Genomic DNA, 24,116 nt, shown 5'->3' on the forward strand with positions numbered 1-24,116 from the left:
AAAGTTTGCCCAATTTTTCAGACTGACTGACCTTCATTTCTTAAAGTAATGATGGCGACTCGTTTTTCTTTACTTAGCTGCTTTTTTCTTGCCATAATACAAATTCTAACAGTCTATTCAGTAGGACTATCAGTTGTGTATCCTCCAGACTTCTGCACAACACAACTGATGGTCCCAACCCCATTTATAAGGCAAGAAATCACAATTCTTAAACCTGACAGGGCACATCTGTGAAGTGAAAACCATTTCCGGTGACTACCTCTTGAAGCTCATCAAAAGAATGCCAAGAGTGTGCAAAGCAGTCATCAAAGCAAAAGGTGACTACTTTGAAGAACCTAGAATATAAGACATATTTTCAGTTGTTTCACACTTTTTTGTTAAGTATATAATTCCACATGTGTTAATTAATAGTTTTGATGCATTCAGTGTGAATGTACAATTTTCAAAGTCATGAAAATACAGAAAAATCTTTAAATGAGAAGGTGTGTTCAAACTTTTGGTCTGTACTGTATAACATACTGTATGTACATAAAGCAAGTATATCATATATGTATATCATATCACAGTTTGATTGTATAAGATGGTGCCATAGAAAGATGCATTATGTGATGATAAAACTGGTTGTCACTGATCGTAATTTTAACAGTGAAGCAGGGTAAATATATATTCTTGTACCGTGTTAGCCAGTAGATAGAAAAATATTTAGATTTGAGAGTCCTCAGTGGTTGATACATTTTAATGGCTAACTGAAAAGATGGTAACAAATTGCAAGCTTTCGAGACTACTCAAGTCTCTTCATCAGGCATAGTATACCACAAAATTTGAAGAGTCACATATTTATACACAATAAGACACACAAAAAATGCCATAGGTAAGACATTGAAGCAAAATTTTCCTTGGTTTAGACTTACAGGAACAAATTTCTCTACTGATCTTGGATGCTGCATTAAAAACATGTAAATAATTTTTTTATCAAATCAAGTCTAGAACATTTGCACTTTATGATTTTCAATATGTGGTGGAGCAGGATTTGAAACAGCTACACAATCATGTCGCCACGCACAATCTGCTTAATAATGTGAACAAAAACCTAAGCAAAAAACTGTATGATTCGACAATGCAAGGATAGCGAAAACCTAACTATTAACCCCTTCCCAATATTGGACATAGCGGTACATCCTGTTTTGCAAGTACTTCTCAAGCTCTCAATGTAAGTCTATGAGAGCCTTATTCTGGCTCTCATAGACTTCTGGAGGTGACTTCCGGTCTACTCAGCAAACACACGAGTGACACGACTACTCACAACTAGCAGAATGGGACTGGCGTGATGCCGAGATTATCGGTGCTTTAATTGTGTAGAAACAGCAAATAAAATAAAAAAATACAATATAAATGTGGCATTGCTGTAATTGTACTGATCCGAAGAATAACGCCTAATTCACACACAGAGTTTTTGTTGCGTTTTTTTCTGCAGCCAAAACCTGCTTTTCTGGCAGCGAAAACGCTATGTTCAAAACTCCCGTTTTGCAGTGTTTTTGATGCCTTTTTCGCTAAATTTTTGTCACAATTTTTTACAGTGTTTTTGGCTGTGAATTACATGTGTGCTTTGTATACGGTACAAGTTAGTTTTATTCACGAAAAACACTACAAAAACGCCTTTGTGTATTTTTGCAGCATTTTTTCAGTTTCTCATTGGTTTTTAAGTGTGAAAAAATGTGGCAAAAACGCTGAGAGAAATGACTGCTACAGATTTAAAATAAAACCCTCATCAGCCAACCTAGCAAACTTGTTGGGGTGTGCCAGATCAGGACTAGCCTCCCTGACACTCTTCTCTTTACACTGCTTTCTGTTACTCAACTTGCTGCCTCAATGTCTTACATATCAATGGTGTCATCCTCCTCAACATCTATCCCAGCGAGTGTCTGCCTGGTCAGTAAACAGCAAACTCTTTTCCATATTGTTTATGGATCTTGCTCATTTGGATCTATTACCAGGGCTTCCAATCAACATGCACACATCTCACACAGCAGTATTCTCCCTAAAACAGCTGTTAAAAGGACTGCATGCATGCAAGAAGATGAACACTAAATGGCATTTTCAATCATTTCCAAATAATAAAAATTAAAATATTTTTAAATATTTTTATTAACATAACAAATTAATTAAATACTTTAAATAATTGTGTATACTTACATGAAAAGCGAACTGTCCAGAAAAGTCATACATCCCACAAGAGTGCATTAAACTTAATGTATTCCTCACTGCCTCTGGACTGAGCACTCTTTCACCAGTAATTGGACAGAAGCCACCGTTCGCCAAAGTTGCTGCCATTACACTTGCAGATTCACATGTCACTTCAATGGAACACAGCTAAATAAAATAATAATAAAAATAACATAAGAAAACTGCATGATAAAAAAAGAAAAAGAAAGTTGTGGAAACAATACTTCAACTAGTCTACAATTACTTCTATTTTCTTTGATGTTCTACAGGGTGGTACCAATTTGTGGATGACTGCACTGCTTTTCATGCACAGAGCAGTCCAGTTCATGTATCTATGTAATTGACCTTGGCCTGTTGAGTGACAATCCCTCTGCTTGATGATTTTGCTTATCATTTTGGACATTTTGGTTTGACTCAGCTTACTGACCACTCTTTTCTAGCCTATTTCCCTAGCTACTGATTATGTACTGTCTCCACTATAAGTACCAAGACAGGTTATCAAATTTGGGGTTATTTAGTTTAGAAAAACTAAGGCTTAGGGGCGATCTTATTAATGTACAAATATATGAGGGGACAGTACAGAGATCTTTCTAATCATTTTTTGACACTTAAGACTGCAATGATGACAAGGGGGCATTCTCTATGTCTAGAATAAAGAAAGTATCATCATCATTATCACAGAAGACGACTCTTTACTCTAAAAGCAGTGAGACTATGGAACTTTCTGCCACATTATGTTGTAATGGTTGATTCATTACAAAAGTTTAGGGACGGCCTGGATGTCTTTCTTGAAAAATATAATATTACAGATTATGGGTAAAAAATTCTGTGATTGGACGTTAATCTAGGGAACTAGTCTGATTGCCGTTTGTGAAGTTGGGAAGGAATTTTTCCCCTTATATGTTGCTATTAGCATCTGCATTATGAGGTTTTCGCCTTCCTCTGGATCAACAGGTTAGGCTATATATGTCAAACTCAAAGGACTTATATCTACCTTCAACCTTGAAACTATGAAGCAGTGGTGGAAAGCTGTGGTGGTGTCGATTTCTATCTGCTGAAGTTCTTTTCCATGTTACCAGAGTACCAATCTATTTTAGGATGCAGGCTGAGTTGGTGCTAAATCACCAGATAGCGTATTTGTGCACCTGTGAATTACTTTAATTTTTTGCTAAAAGTGTGTGGCGCATTTTTAATTTTTTTTGTAGTATATATTTGGGGTTGTGGGGGGTGGCCCCCTCCAGGACTCAATACCCTTATCCGCCACCTGTCCGAGCAAGGTTTTAAATAAGAGCTATGATTGGTATTCCTTTAACATCCACAGTTCAAGGGGCCTAGATTGACACATAGAGAGGATATTTAGTGATAGGAACCATCTATATGTAGGTACACCTTGACACGGTTGTGCTCTTTGATCAAAAAACGCTACGTACCTTACATTTTTAACGTTAACAGCAAATTTGAAGTACATGAAATAATAATTTTTATTTCTACAGCATCAACATATTCCGCAGCACTTAACATTTCTGAGGGGACTTGTACAGACAATGAAGACATTACAGAGTAACACATATAGTTGAAATCAGTAGTTTCCATACACTATATAAAAAGACACACATGCATGTTTTTCTCAATATTTCACATGAAATCAGAATAAACCTTTCCCATTTTAGGTCAAGTAGGATTACCATAATTTTTAATATTTGCCAAATGCCGGAGTACTGAGAGAGAGAGAGAATGTTTTAAGGCATTTTTATTACTTACTGCAAAGTCAAAAGTTTACATACACTAAGATTACTATGCCTTTAAACAATTGACTGCCCATATGATGATGTCAAGCTTCTGATGAACGTGCTTTGGTCCGACATGTGCATATCAACCCAAGGATAAAAGCAAAAGACCTTGTGAACAGGGCCGGCTCCAGGTTTTCATGGGCCCCGGGCGAAAGAGTCTCAGTGGGCCCCTTTAACACATACCACGATTCATGATGCAGAGATACGGCGGAGAAATATATATATATATAGTACAATGCAAAGATTTCACTTCTTACATTACATGAGTGATATCTATTGTAAATTCCACAATAGCTCAGAAACCGGTGAATCGCTCCACACAGAATAGTGGCCACCATATAAAGCTCCATACAGAATACTGGCCCCCATATAACGCTTCATACGGAATACTGGCCCCCATATAAGGCTCCATATGGAATACTGGCCCCCATATAACGCTTCATACGGAATACTGGCCCCCATATAAGGCCCCATACGGAATACTGGCCCCCATATAAGGCCCCATAAGGAATACTGGCCCCCATATAAGGCCCCATACAGAATACTGGCCCCCATATAAGGCTCCATGCGGAATACTGACCCCATATAAGGCTCCATGCGGAATACTGACCCCTATATAAGGCTCCATGTGGAATACTGGCCCCCATATAAGGCTCCATACGGAATACTGGCCCCCATATAAGGCTCCATACGGAATACTGGCCCCCATATAAGGCTCCATACGGAATACTGGCCCCCATATAAGGCCCCATACGGAATACTGGCCCCCATATAAGGCTCCATATGGAATACTGGCCCTCATATAAGGCTCCATACGGAATACTGGCCCCCATATAAGGCTCCATACGGAATACTGGCCCCCATATAAGGCTCCATACGGAATACTGGCCCCCATATAAGGCTCCATACGGAATACTGGCCCCCATACGGAATACTGGCCCCCATATAAGGCTCCATACGGAATACCGGCCTCCATATAAGGCTCCATACGGAATACTGGCCCCCGTATAAGGTTCCATACAGAATACTGGCCCCCATATAACGCTCCATACAGGATACTGGTCCCCTTATAAAGCTCCATACAGGATACTGGCCCCCATATAACGCTCCATATGGAATACTGGCCCCCATATAACGCTTCATACGGAATTCTGGCCCCCATATAAGGCCCCATACGGAATACTGGCCCCCATATAAGGCCCCATAAGGAATACTGGCCCCCATATAAGGCTCCATACGGAATACTGGCCCCCATATAAGGCTCCATGCGGAATACTGACCCCATATAAGGCTCCATACGGAATACTGGCCCCCATATAAGGTTCCATACAGAATACTGGCCCCCATATAACGCTCCATACAGGATACTGGTCCCCTTATAAAGCTCCATACAGGATACTGGCCCCCATATAAGGCTCCATATGGAATAATGGCCCCCATATAACGCTTCATACGGAATACTGGCCCCCATATAAGGCCCCATACGGAATACTGGCCCCCATATAAGGCCCCATAAGGAATACTGGCCCCCATATAAGGCCCCATACGGAATACTGGCCCCCATATAAGGCTCCATGCGGAATACTGACCCCATATAAGGCTCCATGCGGAATACTGACCCCTATATAAGGCTCCATGCGGAATACTGGCCCCCATATAAGGCTCCATACGGAATACTGGCCCCCATATAAGGCTCCATACGGAATACTGGCCCCCATATAAGGCTCCATACGGAATACTGGCCCCCATATAAGGCCCCATACGGAATACTGGCCCCCATATAAGGCTCCATACGGAATACTGGCCCCCATATAAGGCTCCATACGGAATACTGGCCCCCATATAAGGCTCCATACGGAATACTGGCCCCCATATAAGGCTCCATACGGAATACTGGCCCCCATATAAGGCTCCATACGGAATACTGGCCCCCATACGGAATACTGGCCCCCATATAAGGCTCCATACGGAATACCGGCCTCCATATAAGGCTCCATACGGAATACTGGCCCCCATATAAGGTTACATACAGAATACTGGCCCCCATATAACGCTCCATACAGGATACTGGTCCCCTTATAAAGCTCCATTCAGGATACTGGCCCCCATATAACGCTCCATACAGGATACTGGTCCCCTTATAAAACTCCATACAGGATACTGGCCCCCATATAACGCTCCATACAGGATACCGGTCCCCTTATAACGCTCCATACAGGATACCGGTGCCCTTATAACGCTCCATACAGGATACTGGCCCCCATATAATGCTGCATGCAGGCTGTTACCCCCCACATAATGCCCCATACAGGCTGTCTCCCCTTATAATGCTCCATGCAGGCTGTTACCCCCCACATAATGCCCCATACAGGCCCCCCCTTTTAATGCTCCATGCAGGCTGTTACCCCCCACATAATGCTCCATACAGGCTGCCCCCCCCTTATAATGCTCCATGCAGGCTGTTCCCCCCCACATAATGCCCCATACAGCCCCCCCCTTTTAATGCTCCATGCAGGCTGTTACCCCCCACATAATGCCCCATACAGGCTGCCCCCCACCTTTATAATGCCCCATGCAGGCTGTTCCCCACCTTATAATGCCCCATGCAGGATGTCACCCCCCCTCTTTATAATGCCCCATGCAGGATGTCCGCCCACCTCTTTATAATGCCCCATGCAGGATGTCCCCCCCTCTCTTTATAATGCCCCATGCAGGATGCCCCCCCCCCTTCTCTTTATACTGCCCCATGCCTCCATACATTAAAGAAAAAAAAATCAAATACTCACCTCCCTTCTCCTCACCTGCTACCTGCTGCCCGCTGCCCGTTGCTCGGGTCCGAACTCCAGCATTGTCGGCGTCTTCCCGCTCAGCGCTCCCTGTGACGGCTCAGGGGAGGGCGCGGTGTAAAGGCGTCACCGCGCCCTCTGACCTGAGACGTCACAGGGAGCGCAGAGCAGGAAGACAGCTGTTCTGCGGAGGCACGGGGAGAGGTAAGTATCCAGCTGCCGGGGCCCTGAGCAAGCGGCGGAGAAGGGCGGGCGCTGACACCGCTCTCCTCCGCCCATAGCCCAGCGGGGTGCACGACCGCCAGTGGGCCCCTCAGCCTGCTCAGGGCCCCGGCATTTGCCTGGGTGCGCCGGGTGCTGACGCCGGCCCTGCTTGTGAAGATGATGGCGGAAGCTGGTAACATTGTGTCAATATCCACAGTGAAAAGAGTACTGTATCAACATGGGCTGAAAGGCCACTCTGCCAGGAAGAAGCCATTACTCCAAAAGAAACATAAAAAACCCAGACTGATGTTTGCAAATGCACACAGGAACAAAGACCTTCATTTTTGGAGACATGTCCTGTGGTCTGATAAAACTAAAATTTAAATTTTTGGAAATAATGACCATCGTTACGTTTGGAGGAAAAAGGGAGAAGCTTGGAAGCCTAAGAACACCATGTCAACTGTGAAACAGAAGAATTATGTTATGGGGTTGTTTTGATGCAGGAGTGACTGGTGCATCATGAAAAAAAAAGATTGTGTGGCAATACTGAAGCAACAACTCAACACATCAGCCAGGAAGTTAAAGCTTGGGCGGAAATGGGTCTTCCAAATGAATAATGACCTGAAGCATACTGCCAAAATGGTAAGACAGTGGCTTAATGTCAAAGTCAATGTTTTGGGGTGGCCATCATAAATCTCTGATCTCAATCCTATTTAAAATTTATGGGCAAAGCTGAAAAGGCAGGTGCGAGCAAGGCGACCTACAATCCTGGATCTGTTACACCATGCAACCATGCTGACACGTTATGAATATTGTGACATATCAGTTATCTGATGATATTGTGCACTATGTACACTTTATTAACTGCCTAGCCCCTGAAGAATCAAGGCAGGAATGATAGATTGATGAAACGTGTAGGGCTGTAATAGGTAAGGGCACTGACTATTATAATAGTTAGCATAAAAGTAAATATACTAAGAATCAAATGCATTGGAATACTTAGTGGCTGAATGAATAATTAAGGTGCCTTGGAGTATAATAATCAGAGCACCAGACAGCGTCCATTGAATAAAAGAGTGAAACTAAAATCAAACTGTATAATATCACAGTGTTAGGCACTAAGCGCAAGGTGCTATATGTGTGGAAATAGTAGTGATATTAAGAGGCAAAATAAATGCAGGTTTGAGTTATGTCAGGGCAGTGTAATTTCTGTCTAGAAGCCTTTCAGATAATATAATGATAAAGCTGCAGATGGGGGTGGGTGTCCAGGTAGGGAGGCCTGTCTGGCGCTTGCACCCATATTGGTTGCAGACTATAAGAGGATCAATGTCAAAATTCTGGAATTTTTTAGGATCAATGAGGGTTCAGCGGATGATGATACCGTATGGAAAGACCTATGTGAGGGGAATCTGTATGAGAGAAATTAGTGAAATAAAAACTAAAACTAGAGAAAAATCTCAGAAATTAAAACAGGAGATCATGGTACGGGTGGTGCAGTATATAGAAAATGGGTCTAATATTAACAAAACACACTGTCAAAAAAACAAGGCAGATCACTTATTAGCTGTATCCTCATAGAAACGCATGTTTACTAAGCAGAAATACTTAATTGAGGGATCGAGTGTGGGTCACTTGTTATTATTAATAGTTAAAGCACAGGAAGGGACTACACATATAATGCAACTTGTTTCAGGAGATGGGAGGACACTCACGGACCCTTCAGATATCCTATTAACCCTAGGACAATATTTTAAAGATATATACACCACTAAATCAGTAGCACGGGAGGAAGATATTGCAACATACTACTGGGAGGGGGTAAAACTCCCCAGCCCATCAGTAGAAGCTAGGAGATACTTGGATCAACCAATGTCAATGGAGGAGTTAGATGAGGCATTCGGCATGCTCCAGAATGAAAAAGCTCCAAGTTCTGAGGGCCTCCCTGGTGAATTGTTCAAAGAATATAGAGAGATTCTCCTTCCTAGATTGCTGAAAGTATTCAAGGCAGCTGCAACGATAGGAAGACTGCCTGCCTCAATGAATGAAGCAATAGTAGTAGTTCCGTTACTAAAGCCAGGAAAGAACCCTGAATGCCCAGACTCCTACAGATAGATCTCTCTGCTGCCGGGTGATGTCAAGATATTTGCTAAAATGCTGGCCAATAGGCTTAATAAAGTAATTGCGATGCTGATACATGAGGACCAAATGGGATTCATGCCTAATAGGTCCACGGCTATTAATATTAGACAAGTATACCTTGGCATGCTGCTGTGCAGCACAGGGACTGGGAATAGAGCAATGATGTCCCTTGATGCCGAAAAGGCATTCAACAGTGTTGAATTGAACTGCGTATGGAAAGTCCTGGAAAAAATGGGGTTTGGTCAAAAGTTTATAAACTGGGCTAAATTATTGTATAGGTCACCATTTGCGAGGCTGAGAATTAATGGGCTTCTGTCAGCCCCATTTGCACTGGGTAGAGACATGTGACAGGGATGCCCACTATCGCCCCTATTATTTGCCCTGGCGATAAAGCCATTAGCGCGTAGACTGAGAGATATGCAGAACTTTGTAGGATTTAGATGTAATGATTTAGAGGCGAAAGTAAGCTTATACGCGGATGACATATTGTTATACATGGGTAATCTGGAGACATCTCTAGTACCAATAATGATAGAAATAGAGGAGTTTTGTAGCTGGTCTGGATTAAAGATTAACTGGGAAAAATCATCACTATTACAAGTGGACCCCCTACCGTCTATGGATTTAATTTCATCAACTCAAATACAGGTGGTTGATAAATTTAAATACATTGGCGTAGTAACTAATTTACATATAAAATATTACATAATGTTAAATATAAATACTTTGCTAGACAAATTTAGATCCAAAATAAATGCGTGGTGTCAACTCCCTTTATCAATAATAATCTTATCAAAATGAATTTCATGCCACAATTTTAGTACATATTGCACAATTCCCCTTGCAAAATACCACACCTATTCTTCGTAAAGTGCAAACAATGTTAAGAGAATTATTTTGGTGTACAAGAAGAGCAAGGATCAAACTGTCAACCTTACTAGGGGATAAAATGGAAGGAGGACTAACAATACCAGACCCGTGGATATACTTTGTGGCTTCACAGTTACATTTTCAAGGTTGGAAAACAAGGGATGGTATGGCTAGGGCCGGTAGCCTTGTTTAACAAGATAGGAAATGCTCCTCACCTATTCATGTAGTGGAGGGCGTATGGATGGCCCAGATGGGGACAGACCAACTCTGGCACTAATGTATAAGGTATGGGACAGAGGGAAGAGATTGATGGGAATTACTGGACTCACTAAGTTTACTCCATTGTGGCATAACCTTAAACTGGTGGAGTTTGGTAAACTAAAAATGTTTGGTGGATAGGAACTGAGATGAATACAGACTAAAGATAATATACTAGATAATGGAACATTCAAAAGTTTCAATAAACTCCAACAGGAATTTGGGCTCCCCATCTATTCTTCCTCCAATAGTTACAACTGAGACATGCGTTTCAAAGTCAATTTGGTAATACCATACCTCAGATTCAAAAAAAGTTATGTCCTTGAGTTATTAGTAGCTGCAAAATCTATGTCCGGCCTAATATCTAGGTTATATACGCAGATCATGCAATCTAGTCTCAATGATCATAGTGGGAAGGTAAAATTGAAGTGGGAATCAGATATGGGACAAATTACAGATGAACAAAGGAAAGAAATATTGGAGCATGTTCCTAGACTATCTCTGTGTGAGTCTCAGAGACTTTCGCAGCTATATCTCATACACAGGGTGTACATAACACCAAGTTTTCTATTTAATATTGTGGTTCGCGCAAATGCGGATTGCCCTAGACGTGGTGCAGAGGATGCTCTCGAATCTTCATTAGCTGTTGGTGTGACACATGTATTGTATCAGGCCCGTAAGTTGATCGCAGTACATTGGTTGGATGCCCACCCCCCCGTCAATAAATGAACTTATAAATAGAATAAATAATAATAGAATAAATAATAATATATGGCTGGAAAAGGAAGTTTACAGGAAAAGAACAGCAATAGGGAAATTTGAAAAAATCTGGGGACCCTGGCTAAATGTTCCTGGCCTTCCGTCTGGAGTGTTGTTGGGAGACAAATTACACATCTGATGAAGACTCATAGAAGCTAAAACGCGTCGTGTTTTTAATTTTTTTTTATGGTTAATAAGGTTTGACAGCAACATCTGTTTTTAAAATCAATACATTTAATGGATATATGGACTGTCTGATCTCCACATTCAAACGGAAGCACCATCCCAAGTTCTTTTATCCTTGCAAGACAGATTATGGCAATTGATGGTATCAGGATAAAATGTCCCAATAATACCTAGGAATTGACAAAATGGTAAGACTATGGTCACAATGATTAAGCTGACTCAAGTGTGCAATGGTCCTGGAATTTTTGTGATATATAGATTTATTTAAGTGGTTTAAACTGGTGCATTATTGGGGGGAGGGAAGGTAGTTTTCTTTTTAGTTTAATTTTTTTTCATATATGTATAGATTAAGGGAAAAATAAAGTTGACTATATAAAAGGTTGAAAATGCAATCAAACGCCAAAATGATAATGCAAATGCCGGATGTGTACATAATTTTATGCAAGATATTGTTTTATAATTCACATGTATAACAAACGCTACATATTATGTATGTTTAATAAAAAAGACCTGATTCAAAAAGAAGGGAGTGGACCAACCATTCCAGGAGTTTAGAGATGAAGGGAAAGTTAGAGACAGGTCTGTAATTAAAGCAGTACTGGTTGAGGGATGACTTTTTAAGCAATGGTTGTATGCTGGAGTGTAACCCCTTAAGGAAAGGGAAAAGAAAAAAAAAACAGCTCACCTCCATGAACCAGCTGGGTGTCTCCGGGATCCGTGATCAGCGCTGCTGCTTGCACTCAGTAGACAGGTAATAGGAAAGACGATGATCCAGCTCCACAGACTCCAGTAGTAAAAACAAATGTCTTTTATTTAGAATTTTTTAAAAATATCCAGATGGAGATAATGTAACTCCAGCTGGTAGAAGAACAGTACTAGAGGGGAAACACAGGGGTACCAAGGAGGGGTGCGCTACCAGACGCGTTTCGAGCGAAGACTGCTATTAAACTTGGTATGAATAAGTTATTCATACCAAGTTTAAGAGCAGTCTTCGCTCGAAACGCGTCTGGTAGCGCACCCCTCCTCACTATCTGGATATTTTTAAAAAATTCTAAATAAAAGACATTTGTTTTTATTATTGGAGACTGTGGAGCTGGATTATCGTCTTTCCTATAACCCCTTAAGGACCCTGGAATTTTCCGTTTTTGCATTTTCTTGTTCCCAGAGCCATAGCGTTTTTATTTTTTTGGCAATATGGCCGTGTGAGGGCTTATTTTTTGCGGGACGAGTTGTACTTTTGAATGACATTACTGGTTTTACCATATCGGGTACGGAAAAAAAATTCCAAGTGCGGTGAAATTGCAAAAAAAGTGCAATACCACAGATGTTTTTATTTTTTTACCACGTTCACTGAATGATAAAACTGACCTGCCATTCTTATTCTCCAGGTCATTACGAGTTCGTAGATACCAAACATGTATAGGTTCTTTTTATTTAAGTGGTGGAAAAAAAATCCAAAGTTTGCTAAAAAAAAAAAAATGCCGCCATTTTCCAAGACCCATAGCATCTCCATTTTTTGGGATCTGGGGCCGGGTGAGGGCTTATTTTTTGCATGCCAAGCTGAAGTTTTTATTGATACCATTCTGGGGTAGATCCGATGTTTTGATCGCCCGTTATTGCATTTTATTGCAATGTTGCGGTAACCAAAAAACATAAATCTGGCATTTAGAATTTTTTTCTCGTTACACTGTTTACCGAACGGATTAATCATTTTTTTATATTGATAGATCAGGTGATTCTGAACGCGGCAATACCAAATATGTGTATTTGTTTTTTTTTTTATTATTTTATTTTGAATGGGGCGAAAGGGGGGGTGATTTAAATTTTTATATTTTTTTAATTTTTTAAATATTTTTAAAAACATTTTTTTTTTACACTTTTTGCTTGCTTCTATAGTCTCCATTTGAGACTAGAAGCAGCAACTGTCCGATTGCCTCTGCTACATAGAGGTGATGAGCAGATCACCTCTATATAGCAGAAATGCTCAGAAATATTTTAGTTAGGTGAGAGGTGTCAGGCAGGGAAAGGGACTGGAGGAGATGTGAGGGAATAGGGTCACTGGTGCAGGTAGTAGGGCAAGAAGATGCGAGGAGTCTGGCAACTTCTTCTGTGACTGGTTCAAAGATAGAAAGCGAGCTAGATGAAGTGCAGGAGGGTAGAGTACGCATGATATTTGGGGATTGGGAGAAAATTTGCTGTCGCTTATGACCAATTTTTTCTTTGAAATAATTGTCCAGATCGTCAGCACTGAGGTTGATAGTTTGGGCCTGCATTATAGGACTGAGGAGGGAATAAAAAGTGTCAAAGAGTCGTTAGATAGGGAGGTGATGAGTGCGGTGAAGTAGGTTTGTTTGGAGAGGTGAAGGGCAGAGTAGCATGTTTTAAGAATAAACTTATAATGGATGAAATCTTGAGCCAGATTGGATTTTCTCCACAGACGTTCGTCATACCTGGGGCACCGCTGTAGAAGACTTATTTGCAGCATTTTCCAGGGTTGCAGCCATCTGTGCCGAGTTATTCTATGTATAGGAGGTGCAGCTTCATCCAGGGTGCATTGCTGAATTTCATTATAATGTTTCACAGCACAGTCAGGAGAGAGGGAGGAGATCAGGGCCAATGATGACTGCAGATTGTTCATAAGTTTCTGAGTATTAATGGCACGCATATGCCTATACATGTTGTAAGTAGGGGGGTGTCCCGAGGGGTTTGACAGTTCTTGACAGAGAATGAAAGAAGGTTGTGGTCAGAGAGAGTGAGAGGAGAGTTAGTAAAGCCAGGCAATGAGTGGAGCTGGGCGAAGGGCAGGTCCAGCGTATTTCAGTCCTCATGAGTAGAAGAGTTAGTAAGTTGTGAAAGGCCAAAATAGTAAGTTAGAGATAAAACATGAGCGACAGATGGGGAGAGGGGAATCACCAATGGGGATGTTCAAGTCCCCCATGATGAGAGTGTGGATGTTACACATTATAAAGTGTGGAAGCCAGGTAACAAAGTGATCCAGGAACTGACAGGAGGGGCCCAGTGGGTGACACACAACTGCCACTAGTAGAAGGGTCAGAAAAGTCTGACAGTGTGGACCTTAAAGGAAGGTAGGATAAGTGGGGAAACTAGGGGGATAACCTGAAAAGTACATTTTGTATTCATTAGTCACAGTGTTTTGACACATCGTGTCAGAACACTGTATATGTACAGTTATGCTCAAAAGTTTACATACCCTGACAGAATTTTTGCTTCCTTGGCCTTGTTTCAGAGAATATGAATGATAACAAAAAAACTTTTTCTCCACTCATGGTTATTGGTTGGGTGAAGCCATTTCTTGTCAAACTACTGTGTTTTCTCTTTTTAAATCTTAATGACAACCAAAAACATCCAAATGACCCTGAGCAAAAGTTCACATACCCTGGTGATTTGGCCTGATAACATACTCAGAATTTGACACAAATGGGTTTGAATGGCTACTAAAGGTAACATCCTCACTTGTGACCTATTTGCTTGTAATCAGGTTGTGTGCATAAAAGTTGAGTGAGTTTTTAGGATCCAAAGAGACTCTTGCAATTTTCATCCAGCCACTGACGTTTCTGGATTGTGAGTCATGAGGAAAGCAAAAGAATTGTCAACAGATCTACGGGAAAAGGTAGTTGAACTATATAACACAGGAAAGGGATACAAAAAATATCCAAGGAATTGATAATGCCAGTCAGCAGCACTCAAACTGTGATTAAGAAATGGAAAATCAGGGGCTCTGTAAAAACTAAACCACAGTCAGGTAGACCAACAAAAATTTGGGCCACAACTGCCAGGAAAATTGTTCGGGATGCAAAGAAAAACACACAAATAACATCAGCTGAAATTCAGGACTCTCTAAAAACTAGCGGTGTGGCTGTTTCAAGATGCACAATAAGGAGGCACTTGAAGAAAAATGGGCTGCATGGTCAAGTCGCCAGAAGAAAGCCATTACTGTGCAAATGCCACAAAGTATCTCACCTACAATATGCCACACAGCCTCAAAACCTCTGGAACAAGGTAATTTGGAGTGATGAGACCAAAATTGGACTTTTTGGCCACAATCATAAACCGTTTGGAGAGAGGTCAACAGGGCCTATGATGAAAGGAACATCATTCCTACTGTAAAGCATGGAGGTGGATCGCTGATGTTTTGGGGATATGTGAGCTACAAAGACACAGGAAACTTAGTAAAAGCTGAAGGAAGGATGAATGCAGCACGTTATCAGCAAATACTGGAGGCAAATTTGCACTCATCAGCCCGGAAGCTGCGCATGGGACGTACTTGGACGTTCCACCATGACAATGATCCAAAACACAAGGCCAAGTCGACCTGCCATTGGCTACAGCAGAACAAAGTGAAGGTTCTGGAGTGGCCATCTCAGTCTCCTGACCTCAATATCATTGAGCTACTCTGGGGAGATCTCAAGCGCGCTGTTCATGCTAGACAGCTCAGGAATTTACAGGAACTGGAGGCTTTTTGCCAAGAAGAATGGGCAGCTTTACCATCTGAGAAAATAAAGAACCTCATCCACAGCAGACTTCAAGCTGTCATTGATGTTAGAGGGGGCAATACACTGTATTAAGAACTGGGGTATGTGAACTTTTGATCAGGGTCATTTGGATATTTTTGGTTGTCATTAAAGTTTGAAAAGAGAAAACACAGTAGTTTGACAATAAATGGCTTCACCCAACCGATAACCATGACTGGAGAAAAAGTTTTTTGTTATCATTCATATTGTCTGAAACAAGACCAAGACAGACCAAATTCTGCCGGGGTATGTAAACTTTTGAGTACAACAGTATATGTTTGCATATTGGCAACATAGTGTATTTGTACAGCTGTATATTACTTTAATACTAAAAGTCAGTGTGTTTCCACAATTATGTAAACAGAACATAAATGGGATGTTTCATTTTCTTTTTCATCTGCTGAACTATATTTTAACAATATTTCCAGTGAATGACAACTAACAAAACCATATAAAATAACAGAAGTCATTTACATTTATCTAGGTCAAGGTAATATAGGGTAATTCGTAATATTTCTATAAATTTAAAGTATTATCAACATTTGATTTTCACAAAAATATTATTTACAAACATATTTATGGACAATTTCCAAATTTCCATTGCCATGTATTAAATGGGTTGTCCAGGTTTGGCATGAATGTCTGCACTCACTCTATGTGACAGCAGACTTGTGAATCCTCACAGTGCACACAGCGCATGCAGTGCGCGCTTGTCAGGTTTCTCAGGTGCTGGGCGTGGGAAGTCAAGTATGCGATATGAATATTCCCAGCCACAGTCCAACTAGATGTGCTTCACATGTAATGTGCCATAGAATCAATGGCGCCAGGGCTGTGGAGTCGGTAAGCCAAACCTCCATCTCGTCAATTTCCATGACACCGAACTACTGTAACCAATTTATTACATATTTTAGGAGTCAGAGTTGGTCCATTTTATACCAACTCCACAGCCCTGAATGGCGCTATAATAATAAATAATAATAATGATGTGCACAGCCTCACTCAATATAAGTGAATTGAGCAAGGCCAAGCACATCTAGTTGGAATTTGGCCAGAAGTGTCGCACATATGCAGTCCCATGGCAGCCCAGTCTCACTGCCAGTGCGACGGATATGTGTGCAGCAGCATAAATTGTAATGAGTATGTGTGGTATCCATGAAAAAACAGATGCCACACGAACATGTGAAGGGGGCCTTATAGTGATGGCAGACTTTTGTGACAAACATCTTTAAAAGCATGAAAAATCATCAGTTATATCTCGAATTAGACAACTAACAGAAAATAAATAAATAAATTAAATAAAATCAGTCAAATTATCATATCACATTTTCTTACCTGGAAATAAAAATCTAAGGTTCCCACCATGTCAGTGTGCTCTGGAAAACACTGTGAATTGAAAAAGAAAAAATAACTACATGTACATAGAATAATTGTTCATTTAAAATCTAATAAGTATGTTATTGAACCTGTAAGGATATAGCTCTTTTTGCCTTAAAGGAATATTCTGGTATCACAATCAATATTATCAAAATAAAACCACACAAAGTCTCTCAGGTGCCTCTAAACATTTCCTACATGTTCACAATGGGAACGTCAGTACTTTGAGGAGGAGATAAATCACGTCTTTAAAAATACAGAGAGGCTTCTTAGATTTTTACTTTAGATACACATACTCCAACGGGAATGAACATTAGATCAGATCTTATGTATATTATTAAACTAGAATACTCCATATTGTAATTTATTATGTTTAATATTATTTTTTTACAACACACAAGCGACATTTCCTCTTTCCTTGGATATAAAATGGATTCTATACACATAGGGATTGAACTATGAATAAGAACTAAACTGTTCGAAATGCGTAAGGTTTATCCCCAATATACAGTGCATTGTGAAAGTATTTAGCCCCCTTGAACTTTTCTAGCTTTTGCCACATTTCTGGCTTCAAACATAAAGATATAAAATTCTAATTTTTTTGCGAAGAATCAACAACAAGTGGGACACAATCGTGAAGTGGAACGAAATTTATTGGATATTTTAAACTTTTTAAAAAAAAAAAAAAAAATGAAAAGTGGGGCGTGCAATATTATTCGCCCCCCTTGAGTTAATACTTTGTAGCGCCAACTTTTGCTGCGATTACAGCTGCAAGTCGCTTGGGGTATGTCTCTATCAGTTTTGCACATCAAGAGGCTGAAATTCATACCCATTCTTCCTTGCAAAACAGCTCGAGCTCATTGAGGTTGGATGGAGGGCGTTTGTGAACAGCAGTTTTCAGCTCTTTCCACAGATTCTCGATTGGATTCAGGTCTGGACTTTGACTTGGCCATTCTAACACCTGGATACGTTTATTTTTGAACCATTCCATTGTAGATTTTGCTTTATATTTGGGATCATTGTCTTGTTGGAAGATAAATCTCCATCCCAGTCTCAGGTCTTTTGCAGACTCCAACAGGTTTTCTTCCAGAATGGTCCTGTATTTGGCACCGTCCATCTTCCCATCAATTTTAACCATCTTCCCTGTCCCTGCTGAAGAAAAGCAGGCCCAAACCATGATGCTGCCACCACCATGTTTGACAGTGGGGATGGTGTTTTGAGGGTGATGAGCTGTGTTGCTTTTACGCCAAACATATCGTTTTGCATTGTGGCCAAAAAGTTTGATTTTGGTTTCATCTGACCAGAGCACCTTATTCCACATGTTTGGTGTGTCTCCCAGGTGGCTTGTGGCAAACTTCAAACGAGACTTTTTATGGATATCTTTGAGAAATGGCTTTCTTCTTGCCACTCTTCCATAAAGGCCAGATTTGTGCAGTGTATGACTGATTGTTGCCCTATGGACAGACTCTCCAACCTCAGCTGTAGATCTCTGCAGTTCATCCAGAGTGATCATGGGCCTTTTGGCTGCATCTCTGATCAGTCTTCTCCTTGTTCGAGATGAAAATTTAGAGGGACTGCCGGGTCTTGGTAGATTTGCAGTAGTCTGATACTCCTTCCATTTCAATATGATCGCTTGCACAGTGCTCCTTGAGATGTTTAAAACTTAGGAAATCTTTTTGTATCCAAATCCGGCTTTAAACTTCGCCACAACAGTATCTCGGACCTGCCTGGTGTGTTCCTAGGTCTTCATGATGCTCTCTGCACTTGAAAAAGAACGCTGAGACTATCACAGAGCAGGTGCATTTATACGGAGACTTGATTACACACAGGTGGATTCTATTTATCATTACCAGTCATTTAGGACAACATTGGATCATTCAGAGATCCTCACTGAACTTCTGAAGTGAGTTTGCTGCACTGAAAGTAAAGGGGCCGAATAATATTGCACGCCTCACTTTTCAGTTTTTATTTTTTTTTAAAAGTTTAAAATTTCCAATAAATTTTGTTCCACTTCACGATTGTGTCCCACTTGTTGTTGATTCTTCCCCCACAAAAAATATAATTTTATATCTTTATGTTTGGAGCCAGAAATGTGGCAAAAGGTAGAAAAGTTCAAGGGGGCCAAATACTTTCACAATTCACGGTATATTTTTCTCTGAACAATTCTCCATGGATGTTTTTAAGCTAGAATTTTAATATGGAATAATAAAGGACTGATTTTAATCATTTCCTGTGGATGTGATGCTGGATACACCCAACATTTGCCCCCTATATACAGTATGATCCTACACACAACCTCTCTATATATAGAATGATCCCCCACAGCCCCCTTTCTACCATATGATCCCCATATGACCCACTCTCTACAGTATGATCCCACACACAGCCCCTATATACAGTATGATCCCACACACAGCCTCTATATACAGTATGATACCACCCACAGCCCCCTATATGTAGTATGATCTCTCACACAGCCCCATATATACAGTATGGTACTTCACACAGCCACCCAATATACAGTGAGACCACACAGAGCCCCCTATATACAGTATGAAAACAGTGCCCCCCCTATATGCAGTATGATCCCACACATTCACAATAAAAAAAAAAACTACTTATATATTCACCGATATCTGCATTCCCATTTAATAGATAACGGTGAAATTAGGATACTGGGCAGGGGAGGGCGACCGTATGGTGCCCCCCATGGGCCACTATTTTCAACCCTTCAGCTGTCTCCGTCCGTGGAACGTACGGGAATAGCCAAAGGGCTAGAGGTGACTTGCAAGCCGTATTTTATCCAGGTCTAGTGAAAAGAAGATTGAAAGAGAAAACCCATTTTAAGATGCCCCTCTCTGCCCTTGTTCTGCTGCACATTGTGACGTTCAAAGTTGCAATATGCCTTGGCCTGAGGACAGAGAGGAACGCCGAGGAGACAGCCTGAAGTCAGAGAAGAGTACTGATGAGATGACCTGAGGACATTGAGGAATACTGAGGAGATGGCCTGAGGACAGAGAGGAACGCTGAGGAGACAGCCTGAAGTCAGAGAAGAGTACTGATGAGATGACCTGAGGACATTGAGGAAAACTGAGGAGATGGCCTGAGGACAGAAAAGAACCCTCAGTAGATGACTTGAGGACAGAAAAAAAACCCTGAGGAGACGGCCTGATCGTGGACTTATTAAAACAAAAACTTAGGTGCAAAATATGATGGGAATATTGACAGAAGGTTTACGAAGCACAGTATAATCAGTGGAGACAGATGGGCTCTGTTGTGTGATCAATGATGAATCCATCCCCATCTGCTTTCCGTTGCTCTGTTCCGATAATGGAACAGGAAAACAGGAAGGTTTAGCAGTAATGTGAACACAGCTTTAAAGGGGTTGTCCATCACTTTCTAATGTATTCTTTATGTGGGAAGGATAGAATGAAATGTTAAAAGGGTGTGGCTAAGGGGTGTAGCTATACAGGGTGGGCCATTTATATGAATACACCTAAATTAAATGGGAATGGTTGGTGATATCAACTTCCTGTTTGTGGCACATTAGTATACGGGAGGGGGAAAACTTTTCCAGATGGGTGGTGACCATGGCGGCCATTTTGAAGTAGGCCATTTTGGATCCAACTTTTTTTTTTCAATGGGAAGAGGGTCACGTGACACATCAAACTTATTGAGAATTTCATCACATGGACCCGCAGAAGTGCTAGTTAGAGCGTGAAACAGCTGTCGTCCACCTCCTCCCCGCACTCCCTGCTTTCCATTCATTTTATCCGAATATGAAATAAAGGACTCTTATTTTTACATAAACAGTGAGTGCAGCTTTTCATCATCTCCTCTCTATTGGACTTTTAATTAATTACGACCACTCTGAAAGGTTACTTCTTTATGGCATACTTATTTATTAATTGGAGGTAAAAGAATCTCTATTACATCTTTACTTTAGACTGCAATATTTATGGACATCCCTGACACCATTCATAAAGGATATTAACAGTGCTCGCGCCCCCATTGCCAGTTATATCTACATCCTGTAATTTGTGATGCTCAGGGTTAACCTTGGCAACAGACATTGAGGTTGTTGGCAGTGTCCGCGCGCCTGCTATCAGAGGTGTTATCAACTCGTAGGTTGAAGATCCGGCGTTACGCAAGCAGGCTGTGCTGAGGGGAGGTCCATAGCATCCTTGGCAGCTTTGCTTACGGAGACCACGTCTGGATCATCTGATGAAACGACCACTGACAACGAGATCTGACAGCGCGGAGTGATCGCGCATCTTCTGTCTCACATCAAAGCTCATAGCCTGTCAGTCCATCCTTTATCAGACAGTCACAACAACTTGATCGGAATTGCTATCTGAAACTGCAGGGTGTCTATTCAGATAAACACTCCCCCTCCCCCTTGTTCAATCAGCGCTAAAATGTTACTAATATCTCAGGGGACCCAGTCAAGCTAAGTATCATTTCAATGTAACAACTGCCGGCTTCAAGGGTTGCTATAGCAACTACTATCAACAAAGTCAAACCACAATCTTCTGGCTACAGATACTGTTTTGATTGACATCACTGCTAGATTTCCCTACTCTCCCTATTAACCCTATAAGCAACAGGAGGATTTAAAGAAAACCTAATTCTTTTAAAGTCAACTCTCTTCAAGACAACAGTTTTACTTTATTTCAAACCTTAATTCTGTATGGTGATTAGCACAAGACCCATCTGCAACCTCTTCTGCATCACTTATACGAACCTAAATAATAGAGTCTACTGCCTTTGTGGTGACCCCCTTTTAGAAAAATTTACATTTCAATTTATTAGTATCGGGTTATAATAACTAGATTGCATTCCCAACTTCTAACTGTCAAAGAACACAACACTATTAATAAGCCCTTCTATAGGATCTTAGATTATTACCTGCTCGACAGATCAAATTATTTTAGGTTGTAACCTATAATCATACTATTAGTATATAGTAGATTATACATTTAAAGTATTTTATGGTTCTTTCTTAAGCTAAGTTCCTTCTACACAATCTATCTCATCAGTTTCATAAAACAAAAATATCGCTAATTATATATCAGCTTATTTGGTATACTTAAAAGGCGATTATTTGAACCAAGCTTATTTTCTATTTTCTATATAAACCAACCTAATTTATTCTCTTTAAACTAATTTATTTAAAGATCATAATATTTAACCTCCTATATTTAAAGAATAGTTTGATATACATCTCTTAGCTAAGTATTACGTAACCTTTATACTAAACTTTATTAACCTTACTCATCAATTTCCTTTCTTAAAAAAAAAAATGAGCAAGAGTGGTGATAAATAAACCCCAAACCACCATCTCCTCCTTGAGTAATCCACCCAAATCTGATAAAGGAAAACACTCCCAACATCATTCCCTATGCAACCCCCCAGACGATTTTCCTAATACTATTAGCCCATTCAAATCCAGGTCTCCCCTTAAAAGGGATGACATTTTAATTGAACACACCAAACCAATCACATCCCCTTCCTACTCCAATTCTGCCAAAAAAGGTGGCTTGACAAAACCCCTATCAGATAACTCTTCTACTACTTCTCTAAACAAAGGAAAAATAGACAGTCACATACAAAATTATCATTTACTAAAACTTTAACAGAAGACATGGACGCTTCTGTATCATCCAAAAGGAAGGAACCGGGAAATTGGGCCAAAAATATACTCCATCCCAAGATGTCTCTGAGGTTGAAAATAACGACTCATCCCCAAACTTAAGCCTGGTCAAGAATTGTTCAAAAAAAGATTTTGACTATACCTCCCCTACTGGTTACTCTAATCACACCTCACCCAGTCTGCTAGACCTCCCTAGACCAGGAACAAGCAACGCAGAAAGTTATTTGATGGACCTGGCCAACAAAATCAATGAAAATATGAAACTAGGATTTGAGAGACAGGCTGATCTTTTTCAGTCAACCTCCAACCTTTTTAATAAAAAATTAGGAGACCACGAAAAAAGACTAGTAATAGTAAAAACTAATACTGACAAACTTTTAAAAACTAAATTTGCCAAATTTGGAGATTTGCAAACTCAAAAACAAACTTGCGGATTTAGAGGACCGCAGCCGAAGAAATAATTTAAAAATTCGGGGTATTTCAGAGAGCATACCTCTTAACAACCTATATTAATTTTCATCCCTCATTAGACTAGATCAAAAAATAATAATTCTTTGAAAATTTATTACATCAAAAATTACAGAATTACACAGCCAACAAACAGAACCCTTATATAATATAGCTCCTAAAAAAGACCCGTTTAAAAGACTTGGGCAGTGTGGTTCTAGATGAAAGTATTATTTGGCATTATGATTATCAAAATTTAGTAGTGAGCATGATACAAGAGTTCAATTCATATATTCCAGGAGTAAGGTTACATGGATAATTTTAGTAGTAAACATGATAAAAGAGTTCAATTCATATATTCCAGAAATAAAGTTACATGGATAACATATATTGTAAATTACATATAATTACAGCTTTATGATAACAACCATTTGTAACAGCAATTATAGTTGCAATACATGATTCTAGAGTTGATATTAGAAACTAATAAATGTATCACATATACGCGTGTGCGCCGCGTCATCGTGACCTCGCCTCCATCGCCAGGCGTCCAATCAGAACTCTGGCTTTGTGGACAGGCGCAGCTGGACTTCCGGGACGCCGGCCGCGGGAGTGCAACATGCGATGGGTGGAATACACGTGCCAGTGATCATGGGTTGCTCCAGGTGACTTGAATTTATTCACTAGATAAAAACCCAGGTATGGCACTGCCTCAGTACCCCCTGACGAAGCAGAACGTGAAACGCACGTTGGGGTACGAGGCAGTGTGGTTTCCAATAAGATGGCACATGGTCTGTATAATTACTGCTGACTAAATAGATCTTCATCAAGCTTTGGGGGTCATAGCGTTTTTCTTTGCTTCTACTATCTCGATCTATCTCTGGGTGGCTCTTTA

General features: G+C 40.5%; 1 protein-coding gene across 2 annotated transcripts in view; it reads right to left on the reverse strand.

The window, feature by feature from the left end:
* GLS (glutaminase) overlaps nucleotides 1–24,116 on the reverse strand; it is a 672,521-nt gene that overhangs the window by 277,280 nt on the left and 371,125 nt on the right. For both annotated transcript variants that reach the window (XM_073647835.1, XM_073647836.1), the window contains exons 11-12: nucleotides 17,080–17,130; nucleotides 2,194–2,370 (exon numbers count right to left, since the gene is read on the reverse strand). In XM_073647835.1, coding sequence (XP_073503936.1) covers nucleotides 2,194–2,370; nucleotides 17,080–17,130 — 228 coding nt within the window. The remainder of the gene's footprint in view (nucleotides 1–2,193; nucleotides 2,371–17,079; nucleotides 17,131–24,116) is intronic.

This window comes from Phyllobates terribilis, unplaced genomic scaffold (assembly GCF_046119375.1).
Source record: "Phyllobates terribilis strain yellow unplaced genomic scaffold, ASM4611937v1 Scaffold_9__5_contigs__length_417890890, whole genome shotgun sequence".
Classification (NCBI taxonomy): Eukaryota; Metazoa; Chordata; class Amphibia; order Anura; family Dendrobatidae; genus Phyllobates; species Phyllobates terribilis.